General features: G+C 40.9%; 2 protein-coding genes across 8 annotated transcripts; one reads left to right on the forward strand and one right to left on the reverse strand.

Annotated features, from left to right (window-relative positions):
* The first annotated feature begins 107 nt into the window (after positions 1 to 107).
* Positions 108 to 15723, forward strand: tpd52l1 (tpd52 like 1). 7 transcript variants are annotated; one of them, XM_019345744.2, is made up of 11 exons: positions 690 to 2616; positions 3693 to 3902; positions 5840 to 5860; positions 7017 to 7132; positions 7289 to 7437; positions 9580 to 9681; positions 11019 to 11051; positions 11730 to 11744; positions 12289 to 12327; positions 12823 to 12883; positions 14033 to 14944. In XM_019345744.2, the coding sequence occupies exons 1-11, from the start codon at positions 2520 to 2522 to the stop codon at positions 14153 to 14155; spliced, it is 966 nt and encodes a 321-aa protein (XP_019201289.1). In that variant the 5' UTR covers positions 690 to 2519; the 3' UTR covers positions 14156 to 14944. The 7 variants fall into 7 exon arrangements, with proteins under 7 accessions (XP_019201293.1, XP_013124278.1, XP_019201289.1 ...); XM_019345745.2 differs by lacking the exon at positions 11019 to 11051 and having other exon boundaries at positions 691 to 2616; XM_025898692.1 differs by lacking the exon at positions 3693 to 3902 and having other exon boundaries at positions 694 to 2616.
* Positions 14730 to 18459, reverse strand: hddc2 (HD domain containing 2). Its single transcript, XM_003440624.5, has 6 exons — positions 18299 to 18459; positions 17801 to 17922; positions 17456 to 17558; positions 17316 to 17384; positions 17100 to 17238; positions 14730 to 17025 (listed from the first exon to the last, which is right to left on the reverse strand). Exons 1-6 carry the CDS (start codon positions 18374 to 18376, stop codon positions 16868 to 16870), a joined length of 669 nt encoding a protein of 222 aa, XP_003440672.2. The 5' UTR covers positions 18377 to 18459; the 3' UTR covers positions 14730 to 16867.
* Positions 18460 to 18844: the final 385 nt, after the last annotated feature.

Here is an 18844-nt window from a genome sequence, read left to right on the forward strand (position 1 = left end):
AAACACACCAGTACGAGCAAAGCCAACTTTATTTATAAAGCACTTTAAAAACAGAAACCACTGACAAAAGTGTTAAACACAGGAATAAAAATACACTAGAAAAAAATTACATAAATAAATAGATTTAAATCACAGCACAAAATGAAAGCATCGATTTAAAAGATACAATTAGACATGAGTGAAATAATAAGTGCACAGGACAGTGCAGCAGTGTAGCACATGCATTACTTTATATGTACTGGTAGCTCGCTACATCCAAGATGGTTACATTTAAATATTTATCTTATTTTTATCTCTTTATTTGTATTATTATGTTACGTTTTATTTTTTTAAAAATAATGAAAATGAAAATATTTCTCCACCTCCAACAAACACGTTTATTTTCTGGACTTTTATCGCTGTGGTACCTTCGTTGTGTCCACCGAGCGCAGCTTCCTGTGCACGAAGCAAATTAACTACATTAAAACTGCGCGCGCTCATTGGCTCGCGCTGCAGGCTCCGCCCGGGAACTGGCCCAGCGCGTGACATCCAAGAAAACTTGACACACGGACTGACCCGAGGAGCGGTGCTGCTGCGCGTGCGGCCGAGCCTTGTGTGACTCAGAGCGCTTTAAAAAAAAAAAAATTATTATTTGTTGTGAAGCTCACCTGTGCGTCGCTCATGGAAACCAGGCAGCAAGGTGAGTGAGTGCCGTTTCTTACCTCTCAGACCGGGATAACTAAACCTGCAGCGTCACTCTTTGTTTCCTGTTGATCTGATAATGAGCTGAACTTGAGTGTTGCACGCGCCACTGTTTTGACGTCGGGGTGGGAATGGAGAAGAGAAAAAAGTGTATAAAGCGGAGCATCTGCTGCTGCTTATGTCAGCTTCATCTGTTGCTGCATGGCGCCTTCAGTGTAAAGACTGTTTGTGGAGAGAGCTGCGTTTTTAAAAAGCAGTGCAACAGTTAAGAAGCTTCAGGCACACACACGCACGCACACTGTAAGACGACATGGAAACTCCTGACCAAATCCTGGGCTGGCTACTGTTTACCCCCTCTCTGTGCAGACTTTCATGCTATTTGTGGAAGTTCTGCAAAGCCAGAATGCTTTCTATTCACCTCAGGAATTGGCTTAGCCCCCCTGCACCCTTCCCCTGTCCACCACCTCTGCGCTTTGGTCTGCTGCAGGTGCTGCAGGAGGAAAAATCACTGCTGCAGAAGTCCTTTCAGAAGACGTATTGCTTTCGTTTGCTACAGCAGTGCAAAGAATCTGTGTTGTTTTTAGAGTACAGAGTGACTCCAAGCTATAGATAAATAACTTTGACTGACTGCTCAGACCAAATGAATTGTGAAAATGAAAGCTGCAGTAGCTCGCTTGTGCAGTCAGTAGGATATAAAGGCTTGCTTATTCAGGTAGGTAATTGCATTCCTTTGCAGTCTGGTTCTAAATAGGTACCTTTTACAGCTAACAGGAAGCCTGAAAGCCTCAGAGAGGGAGTGGAAAAAAGACTCTTATATGGGAATATGAACTTTATAATCAACTTATTTGTGATTATAAAGCAATACTTACAATGTGTGAGCTGATGGCTTTTTGGTTACCCATGTACAAGCAGCTGTAATGTCAGGAACAGGGATTTTTTTAAAAAGTGGTAACTGCTGTATATGTTTTGTGCAGTATCTACTGTTTGCCAGCTTTAATTAATTTTTTTTCAGCCGTATGACCATCCCCAAGCCTCTGATTTAGCATAGCCACATGACCGCTGGGCTGAATGGTAATCTTGTGACCGAAGGTATTTCACCCCCACAAAAAAGCAGGGGAGGGACGAGACACACAGAATGGACAGTAAAGAAGGAGACAATTTTCTTCTGACTGAGCACCCTATGACATAAATCAGTGTTAGTGCTAAAAGACCCTCACAGTCTGTTGTTACCTGCTTTGAGTGGCTAAAATCACACATGTTGCTGTATTAGACCCACCTCTGAGGAAATTACGCTTCTTTATTACCATAAAATGTGCTTTTAGATTAAAATGTTTGCTCAGTGTTTTTCCACCCAAGTGCATGATTTTTTTTTCTTCCCTGGAAAAACTGTTTTTGCCAGTCAGCTTTTCCTCATTGTCAAAATGTGGAACCAGATGGACATATTGTAAGTGAAACTGGCCTTATCCTGGCCAACTTCCTCCTGTAGTGCAGGAGTGTGGTGTAATGAGATTTCATCTGCAAGAAGGGAGCTTGTATTGCCTAATAGCCTGAGATATTCTTTCTGGATTGTTTCAAAGTTATACAAGATCCTGTTGTGAACCCTCTGTGGCACTGATTTCTTCTTGGTCTGGGTCTCTAAATAATGAGGAGGTACATCCTGTTTAAAGAGCTTGGAGAAGTTCGTTTCAGTGCCACAGAGGGTCAAAAGTCAGGTTTCCTGTTCCTGCACTGAGCTGGGCCTAACTACAGCTCTCAGGGAGGAGAACAAGTCTCCATGTTTGCATGTATAACCGGATTTCTTGTGTCCCCTCACCCTGCTGCCTTGCTCCGCTGCAGAGATGTACTCTAGTGTTCTGAGTGGATCAGTGGTGGACTGGGGCAGCATGGGCCCCGGAGAGGAATGGGTTGATTCAGCCATACACGAGGGAGAGCAGGGTAAGACTCAACTCTCCCAGTAAAACAAAAGAAACCTGTAAATCCACCCTGAATCACAAAAAGCATAAAACCATGTCATGCGGTGGTGCTCTGAGCAATGCTGAAGCATCGCTGATTGTGATGCCGGTACAGTAAAAGTGCAGAATGTTTAAAAGTGCCTATCTATAGGGATTAGTGCAGCACTTATTGCCCTACTGTGATTCAGTGTTGATTTAACGAACAGTCAGATGAGTGAGTTTGGTCTGTGTGAATAAACCAACAAGTAAAAAGACAAAAAGACTGGAATTTTATTCCTTAAATTGGAGGGAAAGTCATTCCTTCCATTAAATTTGATATAACTTTACCCAAAGCAGCAGTGATCAGGCTGATTTGAGTGCGTGATACCTGTTAAATAACAAATAATTTATCTTTTCAAAGACCCGAAATATGAATGTATATGTGGGAATACATTTAAACCACAAGAAATGTTTCTGCAATAGAACAGAAAAATATATGCTACGTGTAATATGACAGGTTTTTGCTCATAGCCACAGAAAATTGTGGTCCACCTCAGTCCTGCAGTGCATTTTAACATCTTCGGTGGATTGTTTCAGTATCGCAGTACACTTTGTTACCGTTTTCATTTCACACTCTCAGCTCTCACCAACTGTGTTTTCTTCCACCACATGCAGCTGTCTCCTTTAAAAAGCCCTCATAGGTTTTATGAAAACCTTGTAAATGCTAACATTGTGTCTGCTGGGTGAAGTTTCAACGTCTTTCATCCGTTTTGGAAGAAAATGCATTTCTGTTACAGTGCAAACCATTTGAGGGATATACTGTATACGTAAAAGCACTGGCAAAAAAAAAGCAGTTATATGAGATGTTGCTGACTGTATGAAATTACTCACATTCCTGTGTTTCCCTTAAACCAGTAAGCACTCTGTTCTGTCTGCAGGAACTTCCTATATGCTTACAGGCAGTTTCACAGCCTGTGAGCTTTCCCGCTTTTGCCTTTTTCCCCTTCCTTAAGCTAAAATATTATAAAAGTTGTGTTTTCCTCAGGTACTGAACATGTTTTAAACTGTGACTTTGCTCAGGTTTGAATCAGGGTAAGTTTTACCCCTCTGATGAGGAGTCCCTTAGGAGAAGCTCATATGGGGAAGGTTTGGCCTCCATCGTCCAAAATGGGGAAAACCTGACAGAATGGGGTAAAACCTCACCCTCAGGGGACAGCCGGTGGGGTCACACATCAGTGTCTGACACCTGGGCCACGTCCACCGCTTGGAATATGCAGCTGGACAGCACAGGTGACAAGGGATGTAGATATAGAGCCTGTAGATTAGATCAGTCGTTCACTTTGGCTGAACATTTAAACCTACAGCTACCCCTAGGGCTTCTGTTGGCACAAGCAACATGAAAGCATCAGGCAATCTGATCTGTAACAAAGCCATTAAAAGGTGTCCTCAAATGAGATTGCATTCAGAGGTGGCAGTGACTGTTGTTTATCACTTGTGTCACGTTAACATAATATCCATCTAGAATTTCACATGGGATATATCCCTAGCGGTTATAATTGAAAAGCAAACACACAGACCCCACTGTATTCAATACAGTTTGCATTTAGTCTCAGATATAGACCACACTCAGCCTAACAACAGCAACAAGGAAAATGTAATCAAACAATTAACCAATCAGATAAATTTAATAAATCAAACTTCCTGCAAATTTTTTTTAATGCATTTTCTTTCTGTTACCAAGAGTCTACAATATGTTAAGTGTTCAAGCAAAAGGTCTTTTTGTTGTAGAACATGGTTTTTAAAAAATGGTTGTATATTGTATGTATTTAAAGTATTATAAAAACAACATGAAATTAGCATTGTGACTTTTCACAAAGTTTAATCTTCTCGTTGTTAGATGTTGCCTGCACATTTCTAGTGGCCCACTGCTCCTGTTTTATTATAAAGTCTCAGTCACACAGGCCTAGAGACCAGTTTTTGAGGAAATGTGTATTTCTGAACTGGTTGCTGCTGCCAGGTGAAGTCAGTCGCAGAGAACGTCCCACAGCTAAAACTTGCTTCTGATTGCTTTTGTCGCTAGCATTGTAGTTTGCATGGAAGACGCAGACCTGCCTTCAAACACTTGCTAACAAACCACCGAGCTTCAGCAAAATTGAAAAAGTTGACAGCAATTGGACATGGAGAAATCAAATGCTGTGTATTATCGCGAAACTTTTACTTTGAAGGCGACCAATCATCCCTTCTACTGCAGCAGCACCGTTTCTTTGCAACCTGTTTCTTGCTAGCGACTGCCAGCAACCACTTGCCAGCCAGTCAGAGAATACACATTTTCCCTTGCAACCACTGTTTGTTAGAGGATCCCCAACTGGTCTCTAGACCTGTTTGAAGACGTGGGAAATTGAGGTTGTCAGTACCTGATCTTACACTGAATCCTGTTTTCAATATCTGTCTGTTTGATTTTACCCAATGAACATTAACTTTTCTGCAGGTTATTCCCCTTTCACTCTTACCTATATTTCACTGTCAAATAAAGGCATAAGATGCCTTATAACTACTCTTAAGCAGGGTTTTTCTTAGCTAAAGCAATATTTTGGTGGACCTCAAAGGTTTTGGACAGACAGACATAGCCTATGTCTTAAAAAAATTAGCTAAAAGGAAATCAAGGTTAGCCAAAAAGTTTTTACCTTTATAATCAAAAGCACTTTGAAAAGAAAACATAATCTGAACCTTGCAGACTAACTTCAGCAGAGATGGTGTGTTGTGTAGTGTTTTGTTTCCCAAGCTTTACCAACTCTGGTAGAAAATATCTAAACCAGGGCTCTGCCTGGCTATTTAAGGTCTTCTCCTGGCTGTGTAAACAGGGACACTGCTTTCTGAGTGCACTTGAGACAGACATGAAAAGCTTTATTGAAACCGCAGGGGTTTCAAATCTCATTGTCCTCCTGCTGTGTAATGTTAGCAGAAAAACCTCTTTACTATAGAAAGAGCTGCAATGGACTGAACTGCTGCAAGCTGTGCTTGAGTTTCGTGTTGTACGCTGTTTTTGTGTGTGAGTTTGCTGCATGAGCTGCTGCTGTGTCCCCTTTAACCTTAGTTTTCAAAGAACTGAACTGCTGATATGTTAAAGTAGCCACTACAGTCAGTGGAGAGTGGCGGCACAGTGCAGTACATTAGTCTTTACTAACCTCACTGTCCCCTCACCTGTCTTATAATGCGGCCACATCAAGAGAGAGGACACCTCACCGCAGGTACGTGAAAACGTTTTACTTCCATCCTGTCGAAATGGCGTCTGAGTCAGCATTTAAAGGGATAACTTTAAGTGCTCATTGACACACGGCTTGCGTGTATTTACCTTTCTTGCGTTGTGTGTACACTGCCCTCCTGCTGTTTCCTGGTACTGTGTGCTGCTGTTAAGCCCTTTACAAATATCATAAAAGGAAATGGTGCAACAGTATGAGACGGATCATACTAAAATAGTCTAAACGAGTTCACCTTTAGCTCCTGCTTTATTTTGGGTCTTTGCACCTCTGTGCAACTATTATTTCAATAGAATCAAAAAGTAAATAAACATTGCTAATCAGAAAGTGTCATTTACTGTAGTTGTTTCATTCAGGTTCTGCATCTGAAGTATGTGTGTGTTCTGTCAGCGTCGTGCTGTTCACAGGAAATCACTAAATATTTCTGTTGGAGGCAGAATCTGACAGAAAAATGTTTATCATATAAACCTGTCCTGTCTAATCATATTTCACTTCTTTTAGCTCCTAAGTTGGGCAGACGGCTGCGATGCTGCTGTTGTAAACAAGCAGAGGTTTTACATAATGTCTTTAATCTCGATTCAACGCTTTTCCCCATGCGCATGTTTTTCATTTGCTACAAAACTAAAAATCAATCACTGCAACTTAAAATTCGCTCTCCTCCCCGAAATCTCAACCCATCTTGTTTGAGTGTGCGTTAGTGTTTGTGTTTGCCTGTGGTGTTGGTCAGCAGAGTTTAAGCACGATAATCCACATCAGTTAAGCCAGATTAGAGCGCTACAGGCTGCAGCCGCAGATTACATAACTGTCAGAGACACGATCAGAGATGGAGACAGACACAGAAAACGTGGAAAAAGCAGAGTCAGAGAAAACAATAAAAGCAGAAAAAGGTAGAATGAGGCATGGATGCCAGAGTGTCTCTGACATGGCTTATTTTAAAAATACACGATGGCAACAAAACAAGGAACGAAACCAGGAAATAAATCTGCACCAAGTACAGATTTCCTGGTGCTCAGGGACCAGATTTTAAGCATAAGTATCACCTTGAAATGTTGAATTCACACCCTGTCATTAGGGTGTCGTCAGTTTTAAGGTCACACATGGACACACTAAAGTGCATTTATGGTGCCTTTGTGTGCGTTTCACACAGGTTTTCTGGACTCGGAGCCACTGAGAGAGGCTGATGAAGACTTGGTGTCAGAGGTCAACCTGAGCGCCTCCATGACAGAGGAAGAGAGGGAGGAGATTCAGCAAGAGTTAGCTAAAGTAAACACACACACACACACACACACACACACACACACACACACACACACACACACACACAAGAACACAAATGGATCTTTAGCATTAGAATGATGACTTTTTTATCTCGGTCTATGAAGTCACTTTAGAAGCTCTTTGTCTTTCTGTGATGTCCAGCTGGAAGAGGAGATCGGCACACTGAGGCAGGTTTTGTCTTCCAAAGAGAAGCAGCATGCAGAGCTCAAACAGAAACTGGGCATCACTCCTCTGAGCGAGCTCAAAACCAACTTCAGCAGAGGCTGGCACGACATGCAGAGCTCAGTAGCGTAAGTTACAGTGTGTGTGTGTGAGAGAGAGGCTACATCACACAACTAGGAAACAAAGAAAGAATTTGTATGCTTAATAAGGTGTGTGTTTCGAAGTGTACACGGCAGAATGGCTTTCATGTTGGCTGTAAACACTGATGCCCTTCATAGGACACACTCAAAGTAATCACACAAAGAGCAGGTTTCTCTCTTCTTAACAGCCAGCATCGACTATCCAAAACGAGTGCCAGATATCAAAAAGCTAATTAAAAAAAACATAATGTTCTGCTCCTGGCTGCACAGCATGTGTGTGATTTGTTATCTTTGTTGTGCTCACTGTAACAGACACCATAAACCTGATCAAAACATATCACCCAGTGCTGAAGGGTATGGTTGTCCTCAGTGCACAATTAGTAGCACATGTTCCCTTTAGCAGCTGGAAGTCATTGTACTGTACTATGATTTTCTTGTAAATGTCACTTCCCTACCTGTAACAGGAAACATTTATTGTTTGTGTACTTCTCTTTTTTTAAAAGAGAAGCTGTCGGTGTAATTGTAAAAAAAAAAAAATTCCCTTAAAGAAATATTGATTTCAAACTGTCTGCTTTAAAAAGTGTACAACTATCTACCAAACTAATAGTGAATGAAATGGTACAAAACGTGCAGCCCTGCAGGTTTAAGGTTTGATTTTACCGGGGCTTTGATGTTCATGCAGATCTGCAGGACTTACTCTTATTTAAAGATTCATAGGAATAGTTTGGAGTTTTGGGAAATGTGTTGGTTTTCTGTTCTTTCCAAAAAATTTCAAAGAGTGACAAATTAAAAGGAAAACAGAAAGCCTCGACCTCCATAATAAGAAGATCTGGTGGTTCTGTAATGCTCTGCATGCATGGCACGGCGATCGACTCAGGCTTCAGCTGTTGGACAAACAGGGATAGTTAACGGATGGACAAACAGATGATAGTTTAGAGGGGAGGGTCGCTGCACTTAAGTGCAAATTTACCCAGTGATCCTACATTTCTATCTCAAAAGGAGTGGGGTTTTTTTTCAAAGATGACATCCAGATAGTTGGAGAAAATGAAAAGTAGTGAATCATGTGCCCAGTCACCACATCTCATGTGAATCCAGTGCTTGTTACACTGTGTTCCTTATCACTATGATCGGGAGTGTCTTCTATAAGAATGATTTTTATCCCTCCACTAGAGCTTCAGAGACATGCTAGGATACATTGAAGCTGTTCTGGCAGCATGTGTTAACCTAACACCTTACTAAGAACCCAACTACTATTGTGTTGGGTTTTCCTTTTAATTTTTCATTTATCTGTACAAGACCAGGTGATAATAGTTAGCTCCAAAGGTACTTGGTAAGTCTCTTGATGGGAATACTAAGCTACAGAGCCATCATCTCATCTCCAAAATGTTGTTTCTGTAAGATCTTTTAGTCTCTCTGTCTGCATAGAAACAATCAAATTTCCTGATCAGATGGTCAGCACTGAGCTTTTATCCAGACAACAAGAGACGAAGAAGAGCAAGAGGATAGTCTCTGAAGGCCGGCTTTCTTATCCAGTTACACTTTACCCCGAAGATCACCTTACACACACAGACTCCATCCTCATCTATAATGAACCAGGGTGACCACAGCAATGTGTGGTCTTAGAGAAACTGGGCAACACAGACATGCGAGAAGCTGTGATAGATGATCCGGATGAAAACAGGCCCAACATAAATTCATGTCAAATTTCTACAATCCAAAAAAGCAAAGTAGGGCCTTAAAGTGATGTGTTCACCTTTTTACTTACCAAATGTGAAGCAGATAATTTATAATAGTGTTTTTTTAGGCTTGACTGTTAAAAGTGAAACCACATCATTGTCAGTGATTATTAAAACGCTAATAAATGATTTCAAAATAAGCTAGATGGTGATTTTTATTGCCAGTGATTGAGGTGATGCTTTGTAAAAATGATTGCACACATGGATGATCAGCTAAAAGAATCACCCAACATGCACTGTGACTTATTCCATTTGCTCCTGTAAAAACTCAGTAGTGCAAGTTTTAATTACAGCGTGCTCATGCTTTTTTCTCCGCATAAGCCTGTGTTGTGTATGCGTCTTTATCTTTCACTGCATGCACCTTTGTGTGTTTTGTTTTGGGGGTTTTTGGCAGCTACAAGAAGACATCAGAGACGCTTTCCACAGCGGGACAGAGAACCTCGGCAGCCTTCAGCACGCTCGGCAGCACCATCACCAGGAAGATTGGAGATATGAGGTACAGACTGATGGTCACATGTTCACTGAACAGACTTGAATTTCCTGCTTCACATTTGCCAAACAGCTTTAACAGTGACAGTAGTTGTATGCAAACCGTGTGGGCACAGTCACCCAATAAATTTGGTTGTTCTGTGGACACATGGCGTTGCCTTCTGTGACACCCGATCTGCAAACGGTTTTAAACGTAGATTAGATAAACTGTTTCAAATGTCTAAAGTCATTTTGCCTCTTCAGTGAAGCATGTTGGCCAAATAGTGTATTAAAAATGTCGTCCTTCTGCAGAGGAATATGTGCTAATGAATCAAAGCCTAACTAAAGGTGGATTTTATCTTCATAAAAGCTGTGCTAGTAGTTCTGATGACAGGTCAAGAGCATCTTGTATTAAACCCGGCTTCCTTTGTCTAAACACGGGGATCGATCCCATTAATTGCTTTAGTCTTTGAACTTTTTCACTCGCGTGCCATTCAGTCTTTAAATGTTGTTGCATGTGTGCTTGTAGCTCACAAAAGATACCATTTAAACGTGCTCGTTGCAGCCACTTGCTCATCTTAAAGCTCCATTATCAGCTCATCTGTGTAACTAACACAGGCATTCCTGTTTAACCCATCTGCCCCGCGTGCGTCTCCACTTTTACCCAGCTCAGTGACACTTTCTATCTGTGCTACCCATCTCTGTGTCTCAGACAGCAGAGTTTTGACTCTTGGTCTAAACGGTTCAAGGCAGCATCAGATTATGTAAGAAGCACTAAGCTGCTTTCTGAGTCAAAGGGCTCGAAGCAGCGGCTGTCTCCCTCGGTCACTTTCTCTCTCTTGTTGTTGAGCTGACAGTCTGCATTGCTCTGTTTGAGAGACGGATACACACACACACAATGTTGGGGTGTTTTGCAGGAAAGCATGTGTCCCTGTGTTAAGTGTGCACAGCTGACTGCGTGACAGTGCATTGGTGATGCACTAAGTATTTCCAGGATGTGCAGGTGAAAGCACAAAAAAAGCTTTTGAAGGTTAGGAACCAAAAGCTCAGTGAGGACACCACAATATGTCATCAGGCCCATGTTGCTGGTACTTCATAATAATAATACTTCATATTAATAATGTAATAGTGGTGAATCAATCAGAAGTCTTTTCTGCAGACAGTTTGGCTTTCTTTGGCTTCAAGTGGAAGCACAATTACACTTAATTATTCTATACCAATACTATACTTATATACTTATTATACTATTCTAATTATACAATTAAAATTATACTATACTTTCAGTACTTCCCTGTGTAATTTAATGTATCCTTTTTTGAGGATATCAATTGCAGATAAGCAACAACTTATTATCTTATATTCCAGCATGTTTGGTCTAGAGTTACTGTTCCCACGGAGGTATGTTCTTACACTTTACACAGGTTTGGTTTGTGTGGGCATGAACTTATTTGAATATTTTTGCTGTGGAAATCTATTGATCTATCTATCTGTCTGTCTGTCTGTCTGTCACTATCTATTACATAATTGTTATTTTATGATCAACAAAAAAATGTTGAAAGGTTTAACTTGCACATTTAGAAATGAACTATAAATACTGGATGTGCCACAAAATGTTCATGCAAATATGAATAGGAGCTGCCTGTCTGGTATAACATGTGTTAATGCTGTGCAATTAACACTGACCAATGAAAAGCAGCCCACAACCTAGAAAAAATCACGTTACAGTTAGATTAATAGAAAACAAACTGTTACAAAGATGATTTACACTGTTGTTTGTCTGAGTCCCACAGCTGGGTTTCCAGTCACTGTGACACTGTTTCCCTTGTTCTTCTTCTGTTTTCTTCTTCTAACACAGATTGTTTACACATGTTTTAAGAGTCGAGTTTCAAAGAGTTGGTTACTTGTGTTACCTAAAATAAGTGTAGTAGTGGCAGTTTGCCTTTTGTAGTTAAATAGTTTTGTATTGATGATATTAATGTTCGGTAAAGTGAATTTGACAGAGTGTGACTCTAATGCTGACATCGGCTCGTCCAAGTATCCTAAAATGTTTTTCCGTCTTTTTTCATGCTTCCTAAGATCCAACTCCATAGGGTAAGGAGCCGCACAGTAGATTATATCACAGTAAGAAGTCTGGTGCAGTGAGTAGATCTCAGTCAGATCAGCTGATAGCACTAACTGGACAGCACAGTATGGACTCAGTCAGCTGCTGGTCTGAGCCCAGAATCACATCATTGGTTTTGTTTTCAGGGAGAGAAACTATCTTCCTGAGTCACATGAGCGGCTGCACTTCCCTGTGTGCAGAGAGTGCTAAAGCTAAGCTAATAACAAACAAATTTAGAACCACATTGGATTTTTCACTTTTAAATTAATAGTTTTATTGAATAAATCTATTGAAGAGAGATTAATGAAAATACAAGAGAAACTCTGGAGTGGCTGCTGCTAATTCACTGCTTGCATATCTTTTGAAATGTAACTGCTTTCCTGTACGTAATCCTCTGTCACACTCTGCACATGCACAGCATCGGAACAGAACAGCTAAGCACTGCTCTGACTCTTGGCTTTGTTTCTGGTTTGGTGAGTGTGTGTAACCTGTGTTAATCATTAACTCTTCTCTCACCACGCTCTCCGGGGACAGTTACTCTATCAGACACTCTATGAGCATGCCCGCCATGAGGTAACCACTCTGTGCTTTTGTGTGTGTCTATGTGTGTGTTTGTGTGTGTGTGTTTGTGTGTGTGAGAGAGAGAGAGGTTTATATGTGAGATGATCTTTTCAGATTTGAGGTTTTTGTGTATTCACACAAAATAATCCTGTGCAGTCTTTAAGAGTTAATGCGACACTCGCTCTGATTTGTATTTAGGTAAGGGCACTCTGACCCTGACACACCTGGAAAAATACCTGGTGTGTTTTTTTTTCCACATGCTCACTTCTTCAGGTCATTTTGACTTTTTTTATTTTGTAGTACCAAACCCCCCCCCCCCCCCATTGTGTTATTTCAGAATATTTCCCAAATCAAACATGCGCTGTGGCGACCCCTTTTTGAATAAGGGAGCTGCCAAAAGTCGCTTCATCTATTTAAGAAGAGGATTTGACAAATAATTGTGTGCTCATGTGATAAGACAGCAAAATGTGGTTTTATTTTTTAATAATGTTTCCCCCCTTTTCACAGAAACTCTCCCAGCTTCAGGTCTTTTGAAGAGAAAGTTGAGAATACAGTTTCCACTATCAAGGTAAACCATGTGTGTGTGAGAGAGAGATTTAGCATTATAAAGTGATAACATGTGAAAAGTAGTTTAAAGTAGTCTCACTTAATCCGAGGCATTTAAAGGCACTTTTGAATGTTTTTCAAGATAAACTAAAAACTATTTCATGTGAACGCTGCGCATAAAGAAACTGGTCAGGTTGCTGCTTCTAAGTACTGACGCACAAAACGAAGTACTATAATTAGTGTGTAATTATGAGCCTACACTCTGACAGGGAACCCACTGATTATTGACATTTATAGTGATACCAAAACAAGTCCTAAGAGTCCAGAGGAGTGTACTAGGAAGCAACATTCATGGGTTAGTAAGCTGTGAATCTGACCCTGTTTTTACCCGACTAGATCACCAGAGAGGTATTAAGAGTTTTGGTTTTCAAATTGACTAAAAGCACAACATTTTCACTCATTCATGTATGGATGCTTTAAATGTGATGTAAATGATCAGTTTGGTACATGATTTCTTGGCCTAAGATGCAATTTTTGTAGTTTTCCCGCTTTACACAATCACAGAGGATTTTAAATCAAACAATCAAGCTGTGATTAAAGTGCAGACTTTCAGCTTTAATTCATGAGGCTTTACAAAACAGCTGCATTAACGGTTCATGAATTACAAACAGTGGCTCAAAAGTAACTGGAAAATTCACTGACAAGCGGTTCTGTAATGAGGTGACTCTTGTTCCCTCGTTATTTAATGACAAACAAAGCAGACACAATATCTGAAGTTTCAAAGTTTTGAATTTGTATTTCATAGCTTTTCACTATAATTTTAGATATGAGGCCCAAAGACATGTCAGTACAAGTGAGAGAGGCCATCTACAGGCTAAAAAACGAAACAGTTAAAAAAAAGTTAATGGCATTTTTTAAGTAAAACTCCTTGAATCAAAGCTGAATATCTGTACTAGTGACATTTTGATTATTTGATTTGAAGTCTGCTGTGGTGGTCATCAAAGTTGGAACCAAAGCTGGTGAAATGACTCCTGTCTCCATGTACACGCCCTGCAAATGCCCGACAGCTTCACTCTTTGTAAAAGTCTGCCACCTTGAGTCGACTCTGCAGCACCACAGAGCAAGAATGACAGCTTCAGTGACACTTTTGTGCCCTTGTTTCTTGTCCCAGACAAAGGTTGGCAGCACTGGGAGTGGGGGCAGCTTTGAGGACGTCCTGTCATCTGCAGCGCACGCCAGCTCACAGGACACGCCCACCAACAACTTGATGGACAGCTCCGGGAGGCAGTGTTAAGGCTCCACCCTCACCACGAGCCAGGGCTTGAACGGGAACTCGGCTGCAGATGTGTCGCAGCACTTTGACTCAAAGCTCTGACTGAAACAGTGCACAACACGTTTTGATCCTTAGTGTCAAGGCGCTTTTGCAGAATACGGATGGTCTTACAACCTAAATAATTACATTTACCCAAAATGACCCCTAAGGCAGCAGTCATCTGCTTTTATTTTAAAAGATCAACTCTAAACCTCACATGATACGGGGACTAATGAGAGCAAGGAGCCTATAATGTTTTCCTTCTATTTATAGTGTTGAAGGGTTTTTAGTGGATTTGATGAATGCCATCTGTCCTCCAGAGGTTTCCTAACCACGTTACACCACAGATGTTGATGAGATGGGGTTGGGGAGGAGCAGCTAGCAGTTAGGCCTTAAATGACCTGAAACACGACATGAAACGAGTCTGAGCAGATTACACATCAGCTCCAGGAGACAGACTGAACCTCAACCCCGCATATCGAGCTGGTTCTTTCTTCTTCTTTTTTTGTCACATTTGTGCTCATGTAGTTCACTCGGCTGTCAGATCACAGCTGGGTTTCCCCAGACACAAAACAAGAGGCGGATTCCTCCGTGTGATATGTAAATTTAAGACAAGTGGAAAAAGTGTCAGTAGATGTTCAACACAGCATCAGTTTTATAACAGCTACCTTTCTTTATCAGAACAGCTTAAAACTGCGGTTTCACATCTTTACTAGAAATATGTTTGTGATTAAAAAAACAAAGTCGTTTTATAACTTAATGCTGTAAAAATGTGACTGTGATCAACCTGAACATCCTGGGTGACCTTTGTATAAATTATTTTACACTACTACGGAAGATCTAGCTCCTCAGGTTTCACTGTGGCATCTAAAAACATTTTGTTGTCGGCATTTCACGATATATACTCAGCGCATTGATGTACACACGGGGTTGGGGAGGAGCAGCCAGCAGTGAGCTGGGAGTTGCAGCTGGGGTCTGTTTGAATGTCTAAATGCAAACTGTGAGAGCAACTACAGGAAGCAGTGATGTATTTGTGAAAAAGCATCAGTGTGACATGATGTATCATCGGAAGCACAATTCTTGGCTGTAAATGTGACGCATTAATCCAGCGCATGCTGTTACGCAAGTGCCGAAACTACATGAGCTCAGATTTGAACGAACATTTTATCGCTGAAAAATTGAATTCAGTGTCACTATAACTTTGAAAAATGTTGGTGCCGTAAACGATGGGAATGACCTTTGCAACTTTTCAAATCTGCTCTGTGTGGCGAACTCATTACTTTGTCTTTGTATTATTTGTAGTAAATAATCGTTTGTGTTTCGTAGTTTTTAGGTTCTCTTTCATGTGTTAAACTTTTGTTTTTGGTCTTCTCCTATGAGAAAATGCTTGGCTCTGTCCTTGAAATACATTCAATAAAATCCATAAACAGAAACAGACTCACTAAAAATAACTCTTTCTGTTCTGTCTTTGGAAAATTGATTTCAATAAACCTTTTATGTAATAAAGGTCTTTACAGCATAAACACAAAAAGACATAACTGTGACCATCATGTACAATAACACTGTATGTGAATGATCAATAACTGTTTTTATGACTTTAGTATGTATAATAAAGATTGTTTGAACCAAACCTGATGTCACTCTACAGTTTCTACAGCACTCTGGAAAAGCATGAGGAAAAAAGAACAAACATTAATACCTGCAGAATACTAAAATAATAGTTTATCTGCAGCATTGTTTCTAAAACACACTTATAATTTATGGACTACAACATAATGGTGCAGCGACACTGTTGCATTAAAGTATCTGAATTTCAGGAGCAGGACCACGTCTCTAAACACGCCACTTCCTGTTCTTATCCATATATATGATCACCCAGTTCTGCAAGCTTCTCGTTTTCATGCCCCATCCTCCCTGCCATTTTTCAATTCTTTCACTTCTGCCAGGATCTGCCAGGCCCAGGAGCCGCTGCCAGTCCCCTCCAAGGCCTTACCCAAACCACAGCTCAATTCATGTTTCGTGTATCTTTATCTACTGAAAACGCTGTCAAACCTAAAATGAGGACATAAGCCCAGCTAGTGAAAGAGGACTATATGGGCCAGATATTAGTTGAGGGGGTAAAAAACCTCCTCCTTCATTCAGCCAATCACAAATCTAATCACACCAGGACAGGTGAAAAGTTTAAAACACCACATTAGTTAAGATGAGGACTCTCACTACAGTTATAAATGTGATGCCAAACTTGGGTTTTGAAGTCTCTAAGTTTACTTTCTGGAGCCAAGTGTGAGCGCATCCTTTTTAGATTCATACCTGATTCACATTCAAGTAATAAACACTAAAGATGTACATAGTATGAAATAACCGAAAAACACAAGCTGTCACAAACACAAGATCAAGAAATGGTGTTACTAAATAATATGTAATTAACTAAAACAAACGTAGCGCTTCCTTAAAAGTCATTCGCTACTTAAAATCTCCAGTCTTTGCTTTGAACTTTGTCTTGCAGGTTTAAAATACGCAATAATGTGTGTAAACTGCAAACATATAAAACAATGACTAAAACAATGAACTGGTGTGATTTAGACAAAACAAAAACAATATTACAGCTTGTGCGTCCCTGTACAGATAGTTTGTCTGAATCCAGCATCTCTGTCCGCTAACTGAGAAGTCCTGTTCACTGTGTGCGTGTTACAGTCAGGAAGTGTGTGATGTTGTGTGGTCTTGTTCAGGCGCCGAATCAGCAGCCTGCGATTGCTCAGACGTCCTTGTGCCATCTGTGTTGGTCATGTGACTTTCTCGCTCTTTGTTCATAGAGCTGACCAGCTGGAGAACGTCCGGGTGGTGGAAACGACCTAAAGACAGCCCAGCAAGATCAGAGCAAGTAGAAAAATGGGTAAATGCTACGATAGACGTGCTGGAGACGTACCGGCTGTGGAGTCAAAGAACTCCTGCAGTCTTCCTGGTGTTCCCTCCAGCTCCTCATACTCGTGAGCCTGCAGGATCATCTCCAGCTGGTCAAACTGTTTCACCAGCCGTGCCTCTGCACTGCTCTGAGTTTCATATTCCTGCACAAAAGACAAAGCATCCCACTTATAGAGCACGTGGCCAGGAAGCAACGAGTGCCATGTTTGCAGAGACGTACATCCCACAGTGCGTAGACTTCCTGTCTGAGAGCCTCCGGAAGAAGACTCGTTAGATGCTTCATCGCTTGCTGAAAGGCAAGGAGAAGTTAAGACTACAGCCAAGTTTATTATTCGCCTCCTTTATAATGAAGTCGCTTGCCTCTTCTCTCCTGTGTTTCTCTGCTTTGCTGATGTTATCTGATGGCGCGATGTCTCCCACAATGCACTCTGCCATGTCGTGAACCAGAGCCAGCTTTATGCACCTGGAGACACAAGAGTTCACAACAACAGTCAAGGTCCTTTATACTGCAAGCTAAAAACCTTACAATATGAAAGAGCAACAATTCCCTGTGATCTCCTATGAGCAAGTACATGGTCGGAAAGGGAGAAGTCCCTTTTAACAGGAAGAGATCCAGAGCACATAAGAGAAGGCACATTTATAAGTTTTTCAGCTTTCCTTTTAGATAATGGTGTAAAAACTGATTTTCAGGTGTATGGGACCCACCTGTCCCTGTCCACTGTGGGGTCAGTGATGGTCAGAGACATCATGGCCATGCGGTACATGTGGTCGGACACACTCTCCGGCTTCTTCACATTCCTGTACACCCAGCCAGTCCGCGGCACCCTCTGCGAGTAATATCAGCCACAACTCATGAGCCATCAGTGACACACATGCAGATATCTGTCTCAGAACTGGTTCATCGGGTTTTTTTGGGACACTCTGTGTGCAGATACTGACTTCACTGTGTTTGATAACTCGTCGTGAGTGCAAGTAGGAATATTTTAAAGTTCTTTGTTTGTTTGTTTTTACAGGTAAGCAGACCTAAAAGATAATATATCTCTGGCTTCTGATGATAGATTTTTCTGGTTTTCCGTTGTGGGGAAATACTGTACACTTAAGGTTTTGGGGCAAAAAACACACGAAGCTGCAGGAACATACCACATGTACACATCTACAACAACAACATAGAGATGTCTTTGTTCTCTCTCTATTATAACTCACTTTCAGTTGTCCGATAAGTTTCATAAACTGCAGCATTTTACTCATCCCGGCTGTTTTGTCCACGGCGGCCGCCATCATGATCCGCCGACCCGGATACAGAAAGACTGAGTTTGCTGATGTAATAGCGCAAAGCAGCCGCTGGATGGCAGCATACACAACGTAAAGATACCGAGTCGAAGGAGACGCTTGTATCTGTTTATTCAGGAAGCACTGCCTCTCCTCCTGTCCTCAAAATACACATTCAGGTCTTTAAAATCCTGCAGTTTGTGTTTTAGGAGTTTATGCAAATGTATGGATATTATATGTCATTTGCACATCTATGCAGAACATTTTAAAAAAGGAAATACATTGATGAACCTTCAAAGTGCTATCACTTAGTTTGTTTTTCTTTACCCTTTCCATCTTTTGTTTGTTTGTTTATTTACTATTAAATAATGTGTTACTTATGCTGTAAGGGCTGATTTGTATCCCAAAATTGGTGGAAAATTGATTCATTTCTTATGATATCTTTTAATGGTTTTTTTGTTTGTTTGCTTGTTTGCTTGA

Source organism: Oreochromis niloticus, linkage group LG15 (genome assembly GCF_001858045.2).
Source record: "Oreochromis niloticus isolate F11D_XX linkage group LG15, O_niloticus_UMD_NMBU, whole genome shotgun sequence".
Taxonomy (NCBI): Eukaryota; Metazoa; Chordata; class Actinopteri; order Cichliformes; family Cichlidae; genus Oreochromis; species Oreochromis niloticus.

Excerpts from the sequence above, each read along its gene's own strand:
- tpd52l1 (XM_019345744.2), top strand. The coding sequence starts at position 2,520 with ATGTACTCTAGTGTTCTGAGTGGATCAGTGGTGGACTGGGGCAGCATG. Across the intron at positions 3,903-5,839 it reads TATGCAGCTGGACAGCACAG|AGAGAGGACACCTCACCGCA; the intron begins GTGACAAGGGAT and ends GGCCACATCAAG. Across the intron at positions 12,884-14,032 it reads ATACAGTTTCCACTATCAAG|ACAAAGGTTGGCAGCACTGG; the intron begins GTAAACCATGTG and ends TTCTTGTCCCAG.
- hddc2 (XM_003440624.5), bottom strand. The coding sequence starts at position 18,376 with ATGATGGCGGCCGCCGTGGACAAAACAGCCGGGATGAGTAAAATGCTG. Across the intron at positions 17,923-18,298 it reads AACTTATCGGACAACTGAAA|AGGGTGCCGCGGACTGGCTG; the intron begins GTGAGTTATAAT and ends TATTACTCGCAG. Across the intron at positions 17,026-17,099 it reads GTTCTTTGACTCCACAGCCG|GTCGTTTCCACCACCCGGAC; the intron begins GTACGTCTCCAG and ends GGCTGTCTTTAG.